General features: G+C 41.2%; 1 protein-coding gene across 1 annotated transcript in view; it reads right to left on the reverse strand.

Moving 5' to 3' along the window:
- Positions 1-14701: 14701 nt before the first annotated feature.
- The window catches only part of LOC139455100 (uncharacterized), a 13091-nt gene continuing 3580 nt past the window's right edge, over positions 14702-24212 (reverse strand). Inside the window, exons 2-4 of the mRNA XM_071236670.1 lie at positions 24142-24212; positions 15608-15682; positions 14702-14722 (exon numbers count right to left, since the gene is read on the reverse strand). The exon at positions 24142-24212 is cut by the window's right edge and continues 1192 nt beyond it. Of these exons, the coding sequence (XP_071092771.1) occupies positions 14702-14722; positions 15608-15682; positions 24142-24212 (167 nt within the window). The remainder of the gene's footprint in view (positions 14723-15607; positions 15683-24141) is intronic.

Raw genomic sequence — 24212 nt, forward strand, 5'->3', positions numbered from 1 at the left:
AATCACTGGATTGTCTGGTCCAGACTCGATTATTTACAGACCGCCGTCATATAGCTGGAATATTGTTGAGTGCGGCGTTTAACAAACAAACCAACCAACCAATTGATGTTCATGTACATGATGTCAATCACTGGATTGTCTGGTCCAGACTCAATTATTTACAGACAGCCGTCATATAGCTGGAATATTGTTGAGTGCGGTGTTAAACAAACCAACCAACCAATTGATGTTCATGTACATGATGTCAATCACTGGATTGTCTGGTCCAGACTCGATTATTTACAGAGCGCCGTCATATAGCTGGAATATTGCTGAGTGCGGCGTTAAACAACAAACCAACCAACCAGCCAACCAATCACATCCTATTCTTTATGATAATTGCTTTGAACGCACCATACATATTGTGGTGGGTTTCACCAAAGAGAGTAACATGATATGACTGAAATACTAGTTAAAGGGTGCCCACCCTAAGTACTGACTTGTCATTCGGAAGGTTTGGGTTTTTACACGATCGATACTGTTGTAATCTACAGCCAAACGTTTACGATGAGTTCAGACAGATGTGGCCGTCTCTGTGGTCTTGTGGATTCGAACCCTGGTCGCGTCATACCGAAAGACAAGATGGTACTTGTTGCTCTGTCTGGCGCTAGGCATTGAGGGCTGAAACAAGGACTGGTCGGCTCGGAGTCAGTATACTGTGTCTGAGCGGGGTTTTCATGTTAAACTGCAACATGGTTGCAACATTCATAAATATTATGAACTCTCAAAATAACCAAACAATAAGCGACATCTGTTGTACCTACCAAACAATAAGTGATATTTGTACCTATTCAAAGAGGCCCGTGAAGAGCCGGGGTAGAATTATAGGTCTTCAGCAACCCATGCTTGCCGTAAAAGGCGACTATGCTTGTCGTAAAAGGCGACTAACGGGATCGGGTGGTCAGGCTTGCTGACATGGATGATGTATGTCATTGATCCCAATTGCGTGGATCGATGTTCATGATGTCAATCACTGGAGGGTCTGGTCCAGACTCGATTATTTACAGACGGCCGTCATATAGCTTGAATATTGCTGAGTGCGGCGTTAAACAACAAACCAACCAACCAACCAACCAACCTATCCAATGTGCAAAAAATAAGAAATATGTAATACACCTATTTACCAAGAATGCGGAAATGATTTTGAGAATGCGAAAATGATTTTGAGAAGAATAGATAACAGTCACCCAAGTTTCTATCTTTATACTTCATGTATGTCCCCTGAAGACAAGCTTAAGATAAGATAAAAACAAATGAACTTAAAAACTAAGTTTTGAATAAAGGCGACAAAACCGTTTTCATATTCATAAGTGTGTGTGTGTGTGTGTGTGTGTGTGTGTGTGTTAGTAGTAGTAGTAGTAGTAGTAGTAGTAGTAGTAGCGCTAACAATGAAACCTGTATATGTCTGTATTTTGGGCCACTGGCCTCTATACTATATTGTTTTGTATTGTATTGTATTGGGACATTTTATCTCAGTAAGCTTGCACTATAAAATCAGCATTAGTCCGGACAAGAACAGACAGACGCACACACACGCACACGCATGCACGTAGCTATTTGAGTGCAACAATCTTGAAAGCGACGTTAAACCCCGTTTCACCTCACCTTACCCCTGACAAATGTTTACCTATTGGGAGTGCATTAGTAAACAAGTAACTTGCAAATCGTTTTGCATATAACATAATATATACTTTAGTGTCTTCCATTATTTTAAGAATGACAGTTTTCGATCAAGAAACGATCGTCAACGTGCGTTTACGTTTTGTAAATATGTATTTGAACTATACCAAAGGTTTGCACTGTATATTTACGACACGAAAACACACCAGACTGACAATATTTCTTTACCAACTCCTGGATCCACGTATTCGACTAAAGCGCCTTATATGGTTATCTTAGGTAGTCTAAATAATTATATTGACGATCAGTGGAAGCGACCGAACTACATATCCCGTTCACGAGCGTTTGTTTCCCGTCATACGATAACCGTGTTTGTCTGACATTTCCGCATGCTGAGGCCTTGCCATGACGTAGCAGTTGTCTGTAAAGTCACGTTTCTGACACGTGAGCACACGTGAGCACGCGTAGCGCGTGGGCGACGCCTGGCCCTGTCATCTCAACAAGACATATTTGGAAGTGGGGGAAAGACGAAAGGACAAATTACTAGTAATTACGCTGCACGCTTTGTCACAAATGTTTGATTGTGAACGGTTTTGATGTTTAATGGTGGGGTCGTCCAAGGACACACTCGCCCCCACCTCCACCGCCACCCACGTGTATAAATACACAGTATCGTTGAATCTGTGTCCCAGCACGTCTTCTTGACGAACTTATTTGTATAACCTGGTTAAATGTGGTCAATTGGTTTTTTAACGCCGCACTCAGCAATATTCCAGCTATATGACGGCGGTCTGTTAATAATCGAGTCTGGACCAGACAATCCAGTTATTGATATCATGAGCATCGATCCACGCAATTGGTGAGTGAGTGAATATGGTTTTACGCCGCTTTTAGCAATATTCCAGCAATATCACGGCGGGGGATACCAGAAATGTGCTTGACACATTGTAACAATGTCGGAAATCGAACCAGGGTCTTAGGCGTGACGAGCGAACGATTTAACCACTAGGCTACCCGACCGCCCCCACGCGATTAGGGTACGATGACATGCATCAACCAAGTCAGCTAGCCTGACCACCCGATCCCGTTAGTCGCCTCTTACGACAAGCATAGTCGCCTTTTACGACAAGCATGGGTTCTATCTATTCTATCTCGGAATCTTCACGGGTCTAGTTAGTTAGTTAGTTAGTTAGTTAGTCAGTATGTGACAATGTAAGATGTATAATAAACAAATGAATGGGATAAACGAAGTGGGTACCGGAAGGAAAGGATCTGCGTCCCTAATAAAGATGATGATGATGATGTTGTTGTTGTTGTTGTTGTTGTTGGCGATGATGTAAACGTATTCATCTGTAGCACCCAGCATAGATCTGGATGTATTGATTGTGCAACTTTATTGAGGTCATTTAGTGGAGGGGAATCGAACCCGGCTCTTGACACTTTAACCACTTGGCTACACCAACGTCCTAAACTCTTAGAACGTGACATAAGTAGTTTAACCTCTTTACGCTGAGAACGCGACATCAGCTTAAAAAAATGTATCATTCCTTTGGGGCGGATATTGGAAACTTCTTTTTTTATGGCGCCTCTTCAGTCTCAGCGAGCTGTCACGGACACTCCGCCACTTGCGGCTGTGGTGTCACTGAGGACAAGTGGCTTTGGCAGAGATATGGAAAGGGGTTTATTGCTTATATTTATTTGACCCCGCAACCATCATTACATGGTAACCCGTTAGTTGTCAATCATGAAGTGTTGTGTCTCCTTCCTCATGGAAAGATGAGGAATTATGTGACCATGATGCAGTACAGCGTTTATTTATTTATTTATTTATTTATTTATTTATTTCGGCGTGTTTTCAGGGACAAATCCAATACAGGCAGTCATTTACGGTTGTGACATTGTAGACTAATGGTTTTGATTCCGTAGCCATCATTACTTTACATAGGTACCCGTTAGTTGTCATTCTTGAAGTATGGTGAAGTATGGTGTCTGCTGCCCACTATTATCATCATCATTATCATCATAAATATCGTTACTACCGAATTATTATTGTTATCATCATTATCAAATGACGATGACATTAAAGATGAACTGCCTGCTTAAAAAGGCCTACATTATATTAGTCTGTCTTCAGGATCAAGGGGACCCTGAAAAAGCTTACTTCACTATTCGTGTTTTCTTTACAAAAGTTCGAAACATTTTCGCTTACCTTTCTTTCCCATCAACATTAACATTATTTGTGACTGCCATCAAGGTATTAGCATGACCATTTTTACACTCATATTATAGCAGTAAACGAAGGCCACATTGTGGGAGGCAGGTCGCTTACCGGGTCATTCAATTCAGAGCCCACCTCCGCATCAATTGTTTCTACCTTGCAAAATGTTCGGAATCCTCATTTCTAATGTTTCAAATTTCGCCTGGGACAGTCATCACCCATCAGATATTGGTTGTCAGTTTATACGTGGGCGGAGTGGATCATTTTGTCCTTGTTTTATTACATCATTACCTTGTCACAGCGGAGAAGTGTTTATACCTTGTGTTCTGCACATACCTCAGTCCTAAGGTCTTCAGCAACCTGTGCTTGCCGTAGAAAGGTGACCAACGGGATCGGGTGGTCAGGCTCGCTGACTTGGTTCATGCATGTCATCTATCCCAATTGCGTGGATCGATGCTCATGATATCAATCACTGTATTGGTGAGCTCGGAGTCAATACACTGTGTCTGAGTGGGGTATTCATGTTAAACTGCGGCATGGTATTTCAGTGGGCTGGCATTATAAAATCGGAATTAGTCCGGACTAGTACGAGCAGCCACACACAAACGTGCATGCAAGGTTTCGTCACTTGACTCCTGACTGACTCCTGACTGACCAAGGTTATGTCACATGACTCCTGACTGATCAAGGTTACGTCACTTGACTCCTGACTGATCAAGGTTACGTCACGTGACTCCTGACTGACCAAGGTTACGTCACGTGATTCCTGAATGATCAGGCTGAAGTCATGTGGTTCCTGACTGATCAAGGTTACGTCACTTGACTCCTGACTGATCAAGGTTACGTCACGTGACTCCTGACTGACCAAGGTTACGTCACGTGATTCCTGAATGATCAGGCTGAAGTAATGTGGTTCCTGACTGATCAAGGATACGTCACTTGACTCCTGACTGATCAAGGTTACGTCACCTGACTCCTGACTGTTCAAGGTTACGTGACGTGACTCCTGACTGACCAAGGTTACGTCACTTGACTCCTGACTGACCAAGGTTACGTCACTTGACTCCTGACTGATCAAGGTTACGTCAATTGACTCCTGACTGATAAAGGTTACGTCAATTGACTCCTGACTGATCAAGGTTACGTCAATTGACTCCTGACTGATCAAGGTTACGTCACGTGGTTCCTGAATGATCAAGGTTAAGTCATGTGGTTCCTGACTGATCAAGGATACGTCACGTGGTTCCTGACTGATCAAGGTTACGTCACATGTTTCCTTACTGACCAAGGTTAGGTCATGTGACTCATGACTGATCAAGGTTACGTCACATGACTCCTGACTGATCAAGGTTACGACATGAAGTTGATTATCTACAATATCTTCTCATCTGTTACTTTTCTTACTTTTAAATGTTTATCAAAAATCTGATACGTGAAAAGGAGGGCGGAACACGTCCAACTTTGTCGCTCACGGGGAAGAAAACCTCAACATGTAACAGGTCATGTTTTCAGAAGCATACAGATTTGAAAACGTGTGTGTGGACGACTATTTGTCGCCTGGTTGTTTTGGGTGTGTTAAGCTCCGCTATCGGTTAAATATACCGCTAAAGATGACTAAAGATCAAAACATATTCCCGAGGCAAGGGACTTAACTCAATAAAAAAAGTCCAGTTTTACAGTCAGTTAACTCCCTTGCCTCGAGAAAAAGAGATCAATCATAACACTGACTATATCAATCATATGCTAGTAGTGACTGTAATCTTATGTATTAACCGAGAATGATTGGATTATATCATGGGGTGAGTGAGTTGGGATTTTAACGCCGCTCTGGACGGTATAAACAACGTAACAGTAACAAATGGCATCTTCACAATCGGCGCACTCTTCTTTTTCTCTAAGGGCTTTGTCACACATTCAGGAGTTTTACTACTGTCCTTGATAGGGCCATTCCCGATTAAAAGTCAAAAGTCTGATCAGGATCCTGTGATTTGTGGCTGCAAATTCACAAATTTGCAAAAACATTTATATAATCACGACAACAATCAGATATTGTTCAGGAAGCATCCTGATTCAGCCGTTTCCAGCCGAATTCGTCCCGATTTTCCCGTTTTCAACCGGAATCTGATCCAATTTGTATATTCCGAATGGTTAAAAACCGAATCTGTCCCGACAGCATCCCGATTGTCCCAAATGCGATCCGACAGAGATCAGACAGAAACCGGACAGTAAACCGACAAAGACGATTCGCATTCAATCGGCAAATAACGGCAATGAACAATTTCTCCAAATCATACCTATTCATCACGACAACGTCCCGATCCACAGGACACCGTCCAGACAACACGGGACATTGTTACGATTTTGATCCGATACAGCAGAATCTGTCACGACATAGTCACGATTGTAATCCGACTAGACAAAATCGGCTGAGTTTCCCGAATGTTACGGGACGCACCATACTGTCGGGAGTGCTTGGCCGACCTCCCTGGACCTTTCCCGATCCCTCCATAATCACCAATAACTGAAGGAATGGTGTAAATCCTGCCGGGGTCCATGCAGGTAGCAAAGGTACTGTAAGTCCCCATGGTCCCTGGTGTGGTGGCCTAGCTTTGGTTGTTGGTGATCAATAGCCTGTTTTTATGATGTGTCGACTGTCCTAATCCAATCATTTTTATTGTTCTAAAACTGGTTTTAAAGTTATAATCTGTGATGTATTGCTAGTTGTTGTACTGTCCTTCGACGACAGTTTTTTATATATGCTATAGCTTGTTCAAGTCACGATATGGCTGAAATATTGCCGATGTGACTCTAAATATTAACTCACTCACTCACTCACTCACTTTCCCGATCCGTAGGACTCTGTTACGAACGTATACGACTGCGTTCAGACAAAGATAGGACAATCCAGATCATTGAGGTTAGTAATCCGACTTTTTCACTTTTCATGTCGTAGCGCTGTTTGATCTCAACGGGAGTCATAATCACCACTGTGTGAACGCAGCCTAACGCAAAGATGGAGTGGGTGTCGACGAAAGCCTCCAACCAACGTTGTCACTTTAACCGTCGTCCGTGTTTCTCATTTCCGGCCTCAATGTGTTTTTGATGAATTTCTGTAAAATATATTTCCTGATGTGTCACTGATTTTGGGGGAACTTTTTTTATTTAGTGTCTTGAAAGGAGCTGTCGCCGCATAATGCAAGACACCTACCACCGGGGAATATAGAAGTTGTATCAGTCGTGCACGTATTCCAATCACCGGGAATTCTTCCAACTAAAGGCTCTCAATAGATATTTCTTCTAAACGGACACAGTGTTTTACAGCAACGAATACTCAGCTACTAGACGGATAATCTACTCCCAATAGATACTCCTGTTTTTCACACAAGAGATGCACGAATCTCAAAACTCACTGCACTGTTGATATATTTTACTTGAAATCCCGTCAAGATCCGGGTTAGAATTGGTCTTCAGCAAGCCATGCTTGTAAGAGGCGACCAACGGTTTCGGGTGGTCAGACTTGCTGACTTGGTTCATGCACGTCATCGTATCCCGATGTCGTAGACAGATGCGCATGATGTCAATCACTTGGTTGTGTGCTCCAGACTCGATTATTTACAGACCACCGTTACATAGTTGAAATATAGCGGAGTGCGGCTTTAAACAACAAACAAACAAACACACAAACTTGAAATTGCCAAGACCGTGAGTTTTTGCAGAAAGGATTTGCCAAGGATCTATCGGAGGACTCGCAAACAAATGTGTCTGAAAGCGAGACTACCAGCATATGGACTGGCACTTTTGTATTGTGGTACTGCAATCGTCGTGACACATATTCAGATGATCATTATTAAACAAACACGTCGAAGCATCATCATAACAACATTCATGCTGCTTGTACAATGTACATAAATTTCATTGTACATGTACATTGAGAGTCTACACATATATATTTGGATAAATCAGTATGCATGCAGTAAGCCCTGGCTTCCCTCTGTAGAAGAAAGTAGAGTCCCGAGACCAGTTTATTCAAGAATGGCATCACGGTCAAACACTTTCACCAAAGGTGAAATTTTACCCGTGAAGATCCGGGGTAGAATAGGTCTTCAGCAACCCATGCTTGCCATAAAAGGCGACTAAGCTTGTCGTTAGGGGCGACTAAAGCGATCGGGATCGCTGACACTAGACAGTAGACTCCGAGACCAGTTTGTTCAAGAATGACATCAAAGTCCAACACTTTCATTCAAGGGGAAAATTTACTCCTTTTTAAAGCCTGATTTTGGATTTTGAACTTATATTTATAATGACTTTCATGCTAAAATTTATTAGTTAAATTCAGAACGTGCATGTACGTGTGTGTGTTTGGCTGCTTGTACTAGTCCGGACTGATGCCGATTTATAGTGCTAGCTCACTGAGATACCATGCCGCAGTTGAACATGAATACCCCACTCAGACACAGTATACTGACTCCGAGCCGACCAGTCCTTGTTTTAGACCCTTAATGCCGAGCGCCAGACAGGGTGACAACAAGTGCCATCTTTTAACGTCTTTTGGTATGACGCGGCCGGGGATCGAACGGGGGCGGACGCTCTACCACTAGACCACGGAGGCGGTCTGTAGAGGTTTGACGATGGATGAATCTGCCAGATAGTGTCAACCGTATCCACTGTGTAAAATGTCAATTGGAAATGAGTTTCATTATCTGTTTGAGAGCACTGTTTTTGTGAATGAACACAAAGTTAACTATATTTAAAGATATATTTTTATATGAAACCAATTTATTATAAACTACAACTTTCTTGTGTGTAAAAAAGTTTCAGTCATGAAAATCTTTATTTTAATTTACTTTATAAAGTGTATGTGTTGAAATGATTTGAATTAAAAGGTGACTGTGCTACTATCTTCTGTAACATGCTATGTACCACTGTGATTGGTGTTTTGGTATATAGGTTGATTGATTGGTGAACTTTGCGTGGATCGATGCTCATGATATCAATCACTGAAATGTCTGGTCCAGACTCGATTATTTTACAGACCGCCGTCATATAGATGGAATATTGCTGAGTGCGGCGTAAAACAACAAAAAGAAAAAAAGAGAGAAAGATTGGTTAACCCAGTGACTGCTAATCCGTGCTCAGAGATGTAACGATAAGTGGTATTCGATATTCTCCTAAAGGTTTCTTCTATTCTTATATCAAAGATTCACCACGTTTTGAAAAGTATTTTTTACTCACAGACAAAATTTCCAAATCCTTACCTTATTTTAGAACACGCAATCACAAATTACTTACTCAGGGTCGTTGGTTGAACATTCCTCACGAGAAGATATTTTGTACATTGTACAATTCGCAAAAGAAATGGCGACGAGTTCAATCATTTATTCAGATGTAAAGCTTTGGCGAATGAACGTTCTTTTTTATCAGTGACTATTATGAATGGCCTAACATGTCAAAATATAAGAAATTTGTTAGGAATATTAAGATTCATGTCCTGAAAAAAATGTCAAGTTTTCTAAAACATTTATATGCCATCTTGTTGTAATTTGTATTGTATTAATGTGTTGAATGTACCTCATGTACCACCGTTGGTGGTTCCTTTGAGTAGGGACCACGGATTGCCCGGTTGACTAAGGCCCCGCGATTCCCTGTGCAGAGTTGCGTCCCTTTGACACGCCAGAAACCTATCATTGTGGGTTCGAATCCCGGTTCGCTCCGATTATGTTTCTGGGCTTGTCAGCACTATACCCGTGCTCGTGGGTTTCACCGAAGTTGTGAACGTCTGAGACCTGCATCGCTTCTGGCTTTCCTCCCACAATAAGCTGACCCGCCGTGATATAACTGGAATACTGTTTAAAGCGGCGTTAAACCCAACTTACTCTTCACTCATTCTTTTGAGTAATAAAGAGAGTTGATAACAGCCTTCTTTGTATTTACTAGGCACACTTTTGCCTAGTTAATTGAGTATTTGACTATACAAATAATACGACATGCAAGGCCAGCATGTTAGCCGAGAAAGAGCCCAAACCATCCATCCATTTTGATTTGACTCTAAAACCTGCAACATGTCAATTCCTCTTTCGCATTGGATTACAACACGCCATAAACAAATCCGTTCAAAGAGCGACCCTTTACTGTATCCAGCATATGTGACCCGTGAAGATTCCGGGGTAAAATAGGTCTTCAGCAGCCCATGCTTGCCGTAAAAGGCGACTATGCTCGTCGAAAGAGGCGGCTAACGGGTTCGGGTGGTCAGACTCGCTGACTTGGTTGATGCATGTCATCGTATCCCAATTGCGTGGATCTATGTGCATGATAGCAATCACTGGATTGTCTGGTCCAGACTCGATTATTTACAGACTGTCATATAGCTGGAATATCAATCACTGGATTGTCTGGTCCAGACTCGGTTATTTACAGACCGCCGTCATATAGCTGGAATATTGCTGAGTGCGGCGTAAAACAACAAACCAACCAACAGCAAGATGGTTTTTTTTGGTTTATTGATATTTGGCCCCAAATGTCAGAACGTTAGGTCGAAAAAAATTGTTAAAAAAATATTTCCAATTTCAAATATTTTTGTGTGTGAAAAAAAAGAAGTTTTGAGTTATTTCCCTTCCTTAATAGACTCATTCGTCAAAATGCGTTGTTTCGAATTTTTTAAGATACATATTTTCAACAGAGTGAGGCGTTAAAAAAACAAACAACCAATCCAGCAAATGTACCACCAAATAACATTATCAACTGTTAATCATAATTCTCAATACAATCAAGGACGGACTTTTTTATATTCACAGAACGAAACTTCGATCATCAAAGCATTTGCTTCAATGTTTACAGTTTCAAGAAAGAAACAAGTTCAAATACCACGTGTACACTACTATACCACATACACTGCCGTTACCAATATAAATAAACTATTATAACTACTATAATTAAACCTGTTGAAAATATGTATCTTAAAAAATTCGAAACAACGCATTTTGACGAATGAGTCTATTAAGGAAGGGAAATAACTCAAAACTTCTTTTTTTTCACACACAAAAATATTTGAAATTGGAAATATTTTTTTAACAATTTTTTTCGACCTAACGTTCTGACATTTGGGGCCAAATATCAATAAACCAAAAAAAACCATCTTGCTGTTGGTTGGTTTGTTGTTTTACGCCGCACTCAGCAATATTCCAGCTATATGACGGCGGTCTGTAAATAATCGAGTCTGGACCAGACAATCCTGTGATTGATATTATGTGCATCGATCTACGCGATTGGGATCGATGACATGCTTCAAGCAAGTCAGCGAGCTTGACCACCCGATCCCGTTAGTCGACTCTTACGAGAAGCATAGTCGCCTTGTACGGCAAGCATGGGTTGCTGAAGACCTATTCTACCCTGGATCTTCACGACATCTTGCCTAAGCCCAATGAGAAATGAATGTGAGGACCCGTTATCTCTTCAGCTGAATAGACAATAAATGTCAGAGCCAACGGCAAAACATCTTTCCCTTTCCCTGATACTACAGCTAAAGCCCCCTCGATCTCACACTTACCAACGTTCTCTTTTATTGATTTATTTTTGCTCAGTCCTAATTGTTTCTCCAACCCCCACTGGATACTGAGAAACGCTGAGACATTAAATACATCACGACGAAACACAATTCGTGCAAAGTAGGGGACGAAATGTCTGATGCAAATAAAGGATTATCCACGAATGTATAGAAAGTGCAAGATTGTTGAGCTTGATTTATTTGGCACTCTTTTGTTTGAGGTTGATTTTTACATGAACGTTGTAAACCTCTCGTCGCCTTATAAATAAATGTCAGAAAAAAATGTTGCTTTTTTTTTAGAGAACATTAACGAGGACGCACCGATCATCAGTCTGTTACACTCCTGGGATATCCTTCTGTCATACTATAGAGACCATCCTCAAATTTAAACGATATTTATCATGGATTATCACACGAATATCTGCTTAAGACAGATGAGGACGAACCTCCTAAGTGTATCCCTTGTGATGAAAGGTTCACTGTCAAGCATATATTGCTTGACTGTGTTGACTTTGCAATCGCAAGGGATTCACATTATCAAAGTGTAAATCTAAAAGATCTTTTTTCCCGTATCAGCGGGCATCTCATCATAAATTACTTGAAAGAAATTGGTCTGTATAATAAATTTTAAATATGTATGTGAATAATGAAATGCTTGTTTTTAAATTTGGTGTGATGCTATTAGCAACTGACATTATTAAAGGCTCTGTGCAGGACGTTAACGTAGCGTAAAAATATTGCCCCCCTGTGTGACACGTAATCCTATAGTAATTGATGTAACTATCATCAACCAGTGTTTTAAGCCAAATCATTGATGAGTATTTTTTAATATTGGCTAGTATTGTGCACAACCACCAGTGGCTGAAGTGATGACGTAAATCCTGCTGGGGTATCATGCAGGAAGCCGAGGTACTGTAATTCCCCATGATCCCCAGCGAGGTGGCCTAGCTTTGGTTACTGGTGGCCTATAGCCTGTTTTTTAAACTGTATTAATGATATTGTAATGCTCAAATGGTTCATAAATTGTTTTTAAATATGTCATTGCATAAATAACTTAATTGTATATATATTACCTTGGTCTCGTCGCTATATGGCTGAAATAATGCCGATGCGACGTTAAATTTTAACTCACTCACTCACTCACTATGTAAGTTAGGTCGTCTTTGAAGCTTGGTAGACACAGACCTTTTTTACTGGTTTGTGGATGAAAAATGGTAACGTCCGAGCATTCATTTTTGGCTAGCAGAAAACATCACGTGAGTAATGACACGGTAAGCAAGATATCGATTAAGGGACTTTGATTTTTGTAAGAAACAGAATTTGGTTTCGGTTGTGCTTCAAAAACACAATTCTTGGACAGGAGAAGATTATTTTTTTACATTTTCAGCGTGTCCAGCACACAGTTATTTTATTTTATTTTTTGTCGAAGCTATAGTATTGAACGATCAGTGAGTGAGTTGGGTTTAACGCTATTTTGAACAGTATTCCAGTAACATCGCGGTGTGTCAGCTTAATGCGGGAGGAAACCCCGAAGTGATGCAGGTCACAGACGAATACCACTTTGGGGAAACCCACGAGCACGGGTATGGTGCTGACAAACCTTGAAACATAATCCGGGCGAACAGGGACAAGATAAGATAAGACGACTGGACATTTCGTGCCCCCAGCACTGGACGAAGCTATGGTAGTGAATGGGCCCAGGGTACTCAAAATAATAGAACGAAGACATGGTATGCGAGGTCACTGTATTCTGTGACCAAATTATGTAATTGCACCTGTGCCCAAGTGATGTCATTGCTCAATGAATCGGCTGTGTGTGCACCAGTACCCATGTGATGTCATTGCTCAATGAATCGTCTGTGCTTGCCCCAGTACCCAAGTGATGTCAATGCTCAATAAATCGGCTGTGCTTGCACCGATACCCAAGTGATGTCATTGCTCAATGAATCGGCTGTGCTTGCCCCAGTACCCAAGTGATGTCAATGCTCAATAAATCGCCTATGCATGCCCCAGTACCCATGTGATGTCATTGCTCAATGAATCGCCTATGCTTGCCACAGTACCCATGTGATGTCATTGCTCAATGAATCGGCTGTGCTTGCACCAACACCCATGTGATGTCATTGCTCAATGAATCGCCTATGCTTGCACTAGCACCCATGTGATGTCATTGCTCAATGAATCGCCTGTGCTTGCACCAACACCCAAGTGATGTCATTGCTCAATGAATCTCCTGTGCTTGCACCAACACCCATGTGATGTCATTGCTCAATGAATCGCCTATGCTTGCCCCAGTACCAAAGTGATGTCATTGCTCAATGAATCGGCTGTGTTTGTACCGGTAACCATGTGATGTCATTGCGCTGTGTTTGTACCTGTGCCCACGTGATGTTATTGTCTCCAATCAGCTGCCTGTGCTTGCACCCATGCCCAAGCGATGTCATTGAGGGGTGGTCGGGAACCCTAGTGGTTAAAGCCTTCGCTCGTCACGCCGAAAACCCGGGTCCGATTCCCGACATGGGTACAATGTGTGAAGCCCATTTCTGGTGTCGTGATAGTGCTGGAATATTGCTAAAATCGGCGTAAAACCATACTCACTCACCTTCCCGGAACAACGACCCCCTTCTCTGGAGCCGGCCTGCAACACGTTTAGCCTGGTATAGGGCTGTCGATCAGTGCATTATCATTATACATGGTTTTATTAAATCAAAAACGAGAAGATACTGAATAAACGAATGGTCGTTAATGACAGTATGAATTCCTTGAATATTCCTACATGCATTAATGGACCCGTGAAGATCCGGGTCAGAATAGGTCCTCAGCAACCCATGCTTGCCGTAAAAGGCGACTCACGGGATAGGGTGGTCAGACTCGCTGACTTGGTTGATGCATGTCATCGTATCCCAATTACGTGGATCGATGCTCACTCACTCACTCACTCATTGCCGAAGAAGTCACCTGTCCATGTGCCTTTACATTTGCCCAAGGTCATGTCACTGGATACGTCCCCACACGTCTGTTTGTGTCACACTATGATCGATGCCGCATTTACGAGCGCCAGTATGAGGAGACGACTCTGACAGATCCACAGGACAGAGAAGATAGATAAGGCCGGTTTGACAAAAACACCTGTTTCCCCAAACGCGATCTGTCTCTTCAAGGCATCTCCAAAGTGTGTGCAACGAAACTGTTAACGTCACATACTCACTGGGTGCTTACATCAGTGCCATCAGACTCCACCGACTAATGGTCATGAACAAGACACCCACTTCCAACGACCCCAATTACTCCTTCACCGGCATCGCCTACGACACCAACAACAAGGTCTTAACATCTCGGACTCCTTTGTCTGATAAGATCAGCCTCCGTGGTCTAGTGGATATAGCGTCTGCCCGGAGAGCGGGAGGTCGTTGGTTCCATCACCGGCCGCGTCATACAAAAGGACGTTAAAATATGGTACTTGTTGTTACCCTGCCTTGCGTTCGGTATTAAGGGGAAAACAAGATATGGACGACTCGGACTCCGTATACTGATTTGGGTATCCATGTTGAACTGCGGCATGGTATCTCTGCGCATATAATTGGGTTTTGACACACAATACAATGGTCAATATCATGAACAACCATCCGCGACATCGAGTACGATCACACACATACTCAGGTTACACATTTCCACCGCTGAACCCGATTCGCAGTCGGGCCTCTGGACAGACATTTACTGTAAATCTTGAAATTGATACGACTGCTGATATCAAGCCAAAATTGCGAATCAAAATCAATAACTTTTTACAACTGCTGCTCAATAAACCGTGTTTGTGTATATTTTCAAGTTGGTATTTCCGCTTTCCAAAGTGTGCAGTGATGCCGTCTTATTGTTGATAGTCATTTGGAGACATAAATGCGAAGTTTCATTAATGCGAACAAAGACCACTCCATTGTTCGCATTTAATTCACGCTCGCGTTAATTTCAAGATTTACAGAATTTGAATAAAAAGATGCATTATCATAATTAATGTAGGCAATATCGTGTGTACAGCTACCAAGTGCAAATGAATAGTTTCAGATGTGATACAAATGCAGTAACTATCTTGGTAAAAGCGGCTCACATTGGAATTACCGCACGGCCGCAACCGAAAACATTTGGTCATATCCGTTAAATTCCGCATTTCGCCGATCTACTCCAAAACTTACATTCTTGACCAACTCAAGTTCCCCTCTCATGTTCGTTTCTGCGACCGGGTTCCGTTTTAGCGCCATTGGGCATACCTAAAACAATTGTCAACTCGTTGCGTAATGGTTCACATATATTTCCACATATATTATATATATTTCAGATGCAATTTAAAGCACATCGGGACATGCGGAATTATACAGAATGATTGAGCACATTTAACTGTGTCTTGGATATATGTTTAGATGCAAGACATTTGTAAAATCAAAACTTATTCCAGGGAGATTCTTTCAAGACATTTGTAAAATCAAAACTTATTCCTGGGAGATTCTTTGACGAAGAACTTGAAGTCATACGAGCATTCTGATTGGTTTGTCGTATTTTCGTACATAACATTCATCGATAGGGGGAAGAGTCTTCTTGCAAGTTACGGAAAGGGGCGAGTGGTGACGAATGCAAAACTTACTGTTGTTATAGAGCGCGAAACATAGCTGACAGAAGTGAGATGAGAAACGTGGAAGTGTTTTAATCAACGCCTGTCTCCAGAGAATGTAATTCTAATTAAGAAGTTTTAAACGTTAATAATAATTCCCCTTCTATACAGATTATTCACCTTCAGCAAAAGTGTATTTTGTATGCACTATCGATGTATTTTGATGGGAGTCGTTTAGCTTATCAATGATAGATCTAGTTTAAGGCTCCACAAATAATTACATTCATTGTTTACATTATAGAGCTGGGTGTAGCAATTGCCCAACAATTGTTTATGTAAACAGGACTAATAAAACATCCAGTCAATCAATGCCATCAGTAGACACTTGGTGTGTGGTTCATTGTGACTTAAGCTGTGATATTAAATCAGATACCATTACCAGATCACGATATGTCTGTTTTGGGCTACCACACAGAGCCAATATTGCTCGGATCTGGTGGGAGGATGGGCGAGATGTCAGACATCTTCAGGGTGTTCAGAGACCATATCTTACTACTGCCCATTTATTTGCGATCACCGATACAAGAACACACGTCTCCCACTTTGAATACCAAATTCCGATGCATATGAATACTGACTGGTTGCTCAATGCCATGGATTTTAAGCATTATAGTCAAGACTTCGAGTCTTACCAAAAGAAATTCCTTCGATTGTCGCTTACTAGTGTTTGTTTGTCGCCGTCGTTTCTCGCACGCTGTGGTTTTTTTCTGGACAAGGTTTTGTCAATTGACTACGATCGGCTTTTGACGGATACAGCCGAAATTATTCCGCTGAATTTGACCGAGTTTCACATAGCGGCTGTGCACGTATTCCGCTACCGACTGCTGTCAAATCCGATAGTGTTTCTTTTCGTTCACATCGTAATAGCATTCGGTTCTTATCCTGAAGCAAGATACCAATACGCCTTCTTTTGAAACACATTCAACGTTTTTCATTCAAACAGATAGTAGGGCCTATTACAACAGATTATCGAGGTCAGTGGAACACGGTATAAACGCAAATAGATTTGAGCCCTGGGGCCCAAATATATGGTAGCGATTGTGCACTGAAATCCATGAAACGGTTGAAAAATACTGCAACCTTGATGCAAATCCGCCGACACACTATTATCGTTTTGCTTCGTTTTATCTTTTTTAGCAAGGATGTGACACACGTGGATGTGGGTTGCGCCGTGATTATGAGTTCCAAGTGGATTTTTCTTTTTGTCCCCATTTCCTTTCTCAACACATTTTTTGAAGATGCAGGGGGTTTACTTGTCTCCCGCAGAGATCTGTGACGTCATTATATTACACAGTGACCTCACTGAGTGAGTGAGTGAGTGAGTATGGTTTTACGCCGCTTTTAATAATATTCCAGCAATATCACGGCGGGGGACACCAGAAATGGGCTTCACACTTTGTACCTACCTCATTGAGTTTGTTTGATAAAATTGTCATTTTTAATAACCAATCAGCAGATACCATCTCCATGACACCTCATTGGGTGCAAATGAAGCGGATACTGGATCACTTGGATACAATGCTTTTGAAACATTGTCAAGCTCTACTGTAGATTTAACTGGTAAATATGTTTGTTTGTATGTTTGTTTAACGCCGCACTCAGCAATATCTGGACCAGACAATCCAGTGATTGACATCACGAGCATCAGTCTTCACAATTGGGATACAATGACACGCATCAACCAAGTGACCGAGCCTGACCACCCGATCCCGTTAGTCGCCTCTTCCGACAAGCATAGTCCCCTTTTACGAGCAAGCATGGTTCTAACCCGGGGGTTCGGGGGGTGATGTAGACAGGTCAGTTTTGAACAATTTTTACATGTAAAACGTGCATCCCAACCTTATTTGGGGACTTCAAAAATCATTTCATGAAAGTCTTTTATTCCTTATTTGTTTGAGGCAAATGATTCATTGCTGAAACATAACCACATGATAGCATCAATCGCTAGACAAGTTAGCTATAAAAAATGATTTCATCGTATACAGAGATTGTGAGCCACAATAATACATGCAATTTCCGTCCTTTGAAGAAATATAATAATATCGAAAACATGTTCAAATTCCACTTCTCTGAACAATATTGATCCTAGCACTACAATTTTGTAAGTACATTGCACAAATGAAAAATACGTTTTCAATTTGAAAGGTCTTCTTAAACTGAATTTTTACAACTTTATTAATCTTTATGGCTTAACGATATTTAATTTCCGTAAAATTAATATCATCATCATCATCATCATCATCATTATTATTATTATTATTATTATTATACCTCTCCAGTAATACATACAATCAAATAAATACAATCAAGGTAGCAACAACTTGTATATAATACCAGTTGCTATGATGGAATTGTGTGGGGTGTGAGTAATAAGCCACATAAACTGTTAAATGATAATTGGTTCTTTTTGTTTAATGTAATCATGAACATATGCCAAGATTGTTTGGTTAACGTTTTATCATGAGGTACAGTCTTTAGAGTATATCCCATGGTATAGAAGTATGAATATGATCTTATGGTACTATAATTTGGACATATGAAGAAATAATGAGCAGTGTGGTTGCATATCGAACCACAGCAACAAGAAGGGTCTTCAGAGATGTTTCTATCGCACTTTTGGTCACTTCATCCTAGTCGAGAGTGATAGATTTGTCCAAGTCAAAATGGTGACATGACAATTGTGCATACTTATCAATTGTTTTAATAATTCGTTTTTAATCCTTTGGAACCTGCCTTGACGATAAATTGTTCCATAAGTAGTGGGAATAAATGGTTTTGCATAGTTTTCAAAAGGTCTTCAGCAACCCATACTTGCCGTAAAAGGCGACTATGCTTGTTGTAAGAGTCGACTAACGGGATCGGGTGGTCAGGCTCGCCGAGTTGGTTGATGCATGTCATCGATCCCAATTGCGTGGATCGATGCTCATGATATCAATCACTGGATTGTCTGGTCCAGACTCGATTGTTTACAGACCGCCGTCATATAGCTGGAATATTGCTGAGTGCGACATTAAACAAAAAAACAAAAAACAAACAAAACATCCTGAGCCAGACTAAAAACTAAAATTTAAGAAATATGTTCGATGCCAGTGGGTGGCAGTTTTAAAGTCTCGGCTCAAACATTTCTTTTGTAGTTAACTCAGCATAATGTATAGATGCTAGTGAGATTATGACGAACTCGGGGACTCCAGTACACCAACAGAATCACTGACCCAGTTCAAGAAAATAGAATATGTCAACGCCAGAGAATAGCCAGTCTTGGTTATCCACTGAAACAGATTCCACACGGCGTAAAAGGCAAAATAAACTTAGCGTCATATTGACAGAGAAACCGATGTAGTGGCCATGTTAATCTTAAAAGCAGAGATATTAGTAGTAAATCATATATAGTGGCCATGTAAATCTTAAAAGCAGCGTTATTGATAGTGAATCAGATATAGTGGCCATGTTAATCTGAAAACCTCCGGAATCAGCAATATTCCCAATCGGACATTTTGAGACATCCCCTGAGACCTACAATGGGTACCCGGGCAGGGTAGGCTAATAGGGGGACGGGTACCCGGGTAGTAAATTTGGACTCGTCCCAGCCCTAGTAGATAAATACAGTGAATCAGATATAATGGCAATGTTAATCTTAAAAGCAGCGTTATTGATACCTAGTGAATCAGATATAGTGGAATTGTTAATCTTAAAAGCAGCGTTATTGATAGTGAATCAGATATAGTGGCCATGTTAATCTTAAAAGCAGCGTTATAGATAGTTAATCAGATATAGTGGCAATGTTTATCTTAAAAGCAGAGCTATTAGTAGTGAATCATATATAGTGGCAATGTTAATCTTAAAAGCAGAGTTATTAATCCAATCTAGTGGCCATGATAATCTTAAAAGCAGCGTTATTGATAGTGAATCAGATATAGTGGCCATGTTAATCTTAAAAGCAGCGTTATTGATAGTGAATCAGATATAGTGGCCATGTTAATCTTAAAAGCAGCGTTATTTATAGTGAATGGGATATAGTGGCCATGTTAATCTTAAAAGCAGCGTTATTGATAGTGAATCAGATATAGTGGCCATGTTAATCTTAAAAGCAGCGTTATTTATGGTGAATCAGATATAGTGGCCATGTTAATCTTAAAAGCAGAGTTATTAATCCAATCTAGTGGCCATGTTAATCTTAAAAGCAGCGTTATTGATAGTGAATCAGATATAGTGGCCATGTTAATCTTAAAAGCAGAGTTATTAATCCAATCTAGTGGCCATGTTAATCTTAAAAGCAGCGTTATTGATAGTGAATCAGATATAGTGGCCATGTTAATCTTAAAAGCAGCGTTATTGATAGTGAATCAGATATAGTGGCCATGTAAATCTTAAAAGCAGCGTTATTGATAGTGAATCAGATATAGTGGCCATGTTAATCTGAAAACCTCCGGAATCAGCAATATTCCCAATCGGACATTTTGAGACATCCCCTGAGACCTACAATGGGTACCCGGGCAGGGTAGGGTAATAGGGGGACGGGTACCCGGGTAGTAAATTGGGACTCGTCCCGGCCCTAGTAGATAATTACACTCACTATTTGAAGGCCAGTCTAGCCTGGAACAAACTATAGACTTGATCCCCATTGCTCTCTGATTTCTAGGTCTGGAGATTTATAGTTGAGAACAAGACATGTCGGCTAAGTGAGAACGCCCCTCTAGTTGGTATGGAGTGTATTGAGAGATGGGCGTTTATTGAGATTAGAAGCTCGTGGCCTCCGAGTGAAGGCCTCGGCAATAATGAATACAATCAACTCACTTTTTTCGGTTTCCTAAACAACATACAATCCTCACCTCATGTAATACTATGCACGTTAAAACATTCCCAAACATATAAAACGTGCAGACATTTATACCATGTGGCATGACGAGGTCGTGTCCGGCTTTAAATTTCATGGGAAGAAAAACGAGAATTAGTTAACCGATATAACGGTTAATAGTAGTCTATTAGTCGGTTAATAGTTGGTTCTTCTTCAGTACGCTGATATGGGGGTGGAGTTGCTTCAGTACGTGCATGAGAAAGTTTGCGTTTTCGCTGCTTTGGGCAGTATTTCTGTTATATGAAGGCGTGTAAGTTTAATAATATCGAAAAACATAAAACTCTCAGTGTCAACGTCAGTTCAATTTTCATATGAAACCAATTTGCAAGGTTGTTTCAACGTCGAAGAGTGACATTCCCAAACATTTTAAACGTATAGACTTTTATACCATGTGGCATGACGAGGTCGTGTCCGGCTTTAAATTTCATGGGAAGAAAAACGAGAATTAGTTAACCGATATAATGGTTAATAGTCTACTGCTGTTGGTTCTTCTTCAGCGCGTTGATATGGGGGTGGGGCTGCTTCAGTACGTGAATGAGAAAGTTTGCGTTTTCGCTGCTTTGTGCAGTATTTCTGTTATATGAAGGCGTGTAAGTTTAATGATATCGAAAAACATAAAACTCTCAGTGTCAACGTCAGTTCAATTTTCATATGAAACCAATTTGCAAGGTCGTTTCAACGTCGAAGAGTGACATTCCCAAACATTTTAAGCGTATAGACTTTTATACCATGTGGCATGACGAGGTCGTGTCCGGCTTAAATTTCATGGGAAGAAAAACGAGAATTAGTTAACCAATATAACGGTTAATAGTCTACTGCTGTTGGTTCTTCTTCAGCGCGTTGATATGGGGGTGGGGCTGCTTCAGTACGTGAATGAGAAAGTTTGCGTTTTCGCTGCTTTTGGCAGTATTTCTGTTATATGAAGGCGTGTAAGTGTAATGAAGGTAAACCTCCTACAGCCAAAGCAGACACCAAATTAGCCCTCTCAGATCACCAGCAACAGTCCCCCAGCCATCAAATACAGTTTGACAAAGTCCAAATCATCCTCTCTACCAAACATCAGGACTTCACAAAAGGAAAACTCACAGAAGCCGTAGAAAAATTCGCCATCACAAACAATGTGATCAACAGATGGCAAGGGCATGACACCAGTTTTCCCTTTGGAGATATAGCAAGTAACATACTTTGTCCTAATAAGTATCCTCGTAAAATGCGTATGCTTGTCATAAGAGGGATCGGGTGGTCAGGCTCGCTGACTTGGTTGATGCATGTCATCGGTCCCAATTGCGTGGATCGATGCTCATGATATTAATCACTATATCATCTAGTCAAGACCCGATTATTTACAGACCCCGTCATTTAGCTGGAATATTGCCGAGTGCGGCGTTAAACAACAAACCAACCAACCTAATTAGTATCCAACACTACAACCTTTTTATGCTTATCTGGTTCTTATATCTGTGTTATTTGTTATTATTGCTGTGCATCATCCAATTATCTGTTATTGTTATGCTACTTGTTGTCCATACCCTGTTGGGGGCACGGATGGCCCAGTCGCCTGAGGCTCCGCGATTCCCTGTGCAGAGTTGCGTCCCTTGGGCACGCCAGAAACCTCTGGTTGTGGGTTCGAATCCCGGTTCGCCCCGATTATGTTTCTAGGTTTGTCTGCACCATACCCGTGCTCTTGGGTTTCACCGAAGTGGTAGACGTCTGAGACCTGCACCACTTCCTCCCACATTAAGCTGACACGTCGCGATATAACTGGAATACTGTTAAAAGCGACGTTAAACCCAACTCACTCACTCACTCATTCCATTACCTGTTATTGTTAATGTTAATCTGATGTGCATCACAACACATCATGTATATAAACCTCTCTTCACTTGGTGTAGTCACGCCTGTACAGCTTGATAACGGTGTAAGAATCTACTTCGAAACGTCGCCGTGTGCAATAAAACAGTCTAGTTAGTATATATAAAGATGTATATTTTCTTATTTACTGCCAACTTCTAAAATGCCAACCAAACAAGATACCAAGAATAATTATTATGGAAAATTTGAGATAGGAAGCAATGATTAACTGATCCTGATTCGACTAAGGGGCGCAACTCTGTAAGTATAAACATAGCTAAAGCGTAGACTAAATTTATATCGCCCCGTGTACATAACATGTAATTGTGAATGTAAATGTAATTCTATATAAAAAGAAGTAAGGACAATTAACATCCTTTGTATCGTTCACTCCATTCGGAAAATAAATTAATTACCGAAGCCCACCTTAATTGTGGTGTTAACCCAGTGAATACAGTTGCCCACTTTGTTTGCTTCATAACGTTGTTTGTTTTTGTTTTTGTTTTGTTTTTAAACTAAATTACGCAACACCTGATATACCTTTGCTATGCATTCATTTTAAAGAGATATGACAGCCTCCGTGGTCTAATGGTAGAGCGTCTGCTCGGAGAGCGGAAGGTCCGGGGTTCGATCCCCGGCCGCGTCATACCAAAAGACGTTAAAAGATGGTACTTGTTGTTACCCTGTCTGCGCTCGGCATTAAGGGGCTAAAACAAGGACTGGTCGGCTCGGAGTCAGTATACTGTGTCTGAGTGGGGTATTCATGTTAAACTGCAGCATGGTATCTCAGTGTAGCACTATAAATCGGCATCAGTTCGGACTAGTACAAGCAGCCGCACAAACACACACACGTACATGTCTCTATATAAGTGCAATAATCTTGGACGCGACGTTAAACCCCATTTCACCTCACCTCACATTTAAAGAGATATATATGAGAATACCATGTATCTTGACTTTGGCATACTGGATGCATTTTTGAATATTTGGGTTGTACGGATCTTAGCTCTACGGGGCGACTATTGTGTAGGAATGGTAACAGAAAAAAGTAAAGAAATGCTCGCTGGCCGGGATGCTCTAATGAGTGAGTGAATGAGCGAGTGAGTGATTATTGTTTTGCGCCGCTTTCACCATTATTCCAGCAATATCACGGCGGGGGACACCAGAAATGAGCTTCATGCATTGTACCCATTTCGGAAGTCGAACCCGGGTCCTCGGCGTGAAGAGCAAACGCTTTAACCACTAGGCTACCCGACCGCCCGTAAGGTGACAGAAGTAAGTGAAGTACAGCTCAGTGGCAAGCCTGATCTATTGTGTTGACAGAGTTACAGCAATGATAGCGAAGAATAGCTCACTTGTCGAGGCGTGATGTAGGATGAGGCAGACGTGAAGTAGGATGACGCAGACCTGAGGTAAGATGACGCAG

The sequence above is a fragment of the Haliotis cracherodii genome, unplaced genomic scaffold (genome assembly GCF_022045235.1).
Source record: "Haliotis cracherodii isolate W230 unplaced genomic scaffold, xgHalCrac1.p SCAF_11, whole genome shotgun sequence".
Classification (NCBI taxonomy): Eukaryota; Metazoa; Mollusca; class Gastropoda; order Lepetellida; family Haliotidae; genus Haliotis; species Haliotis cracherodii.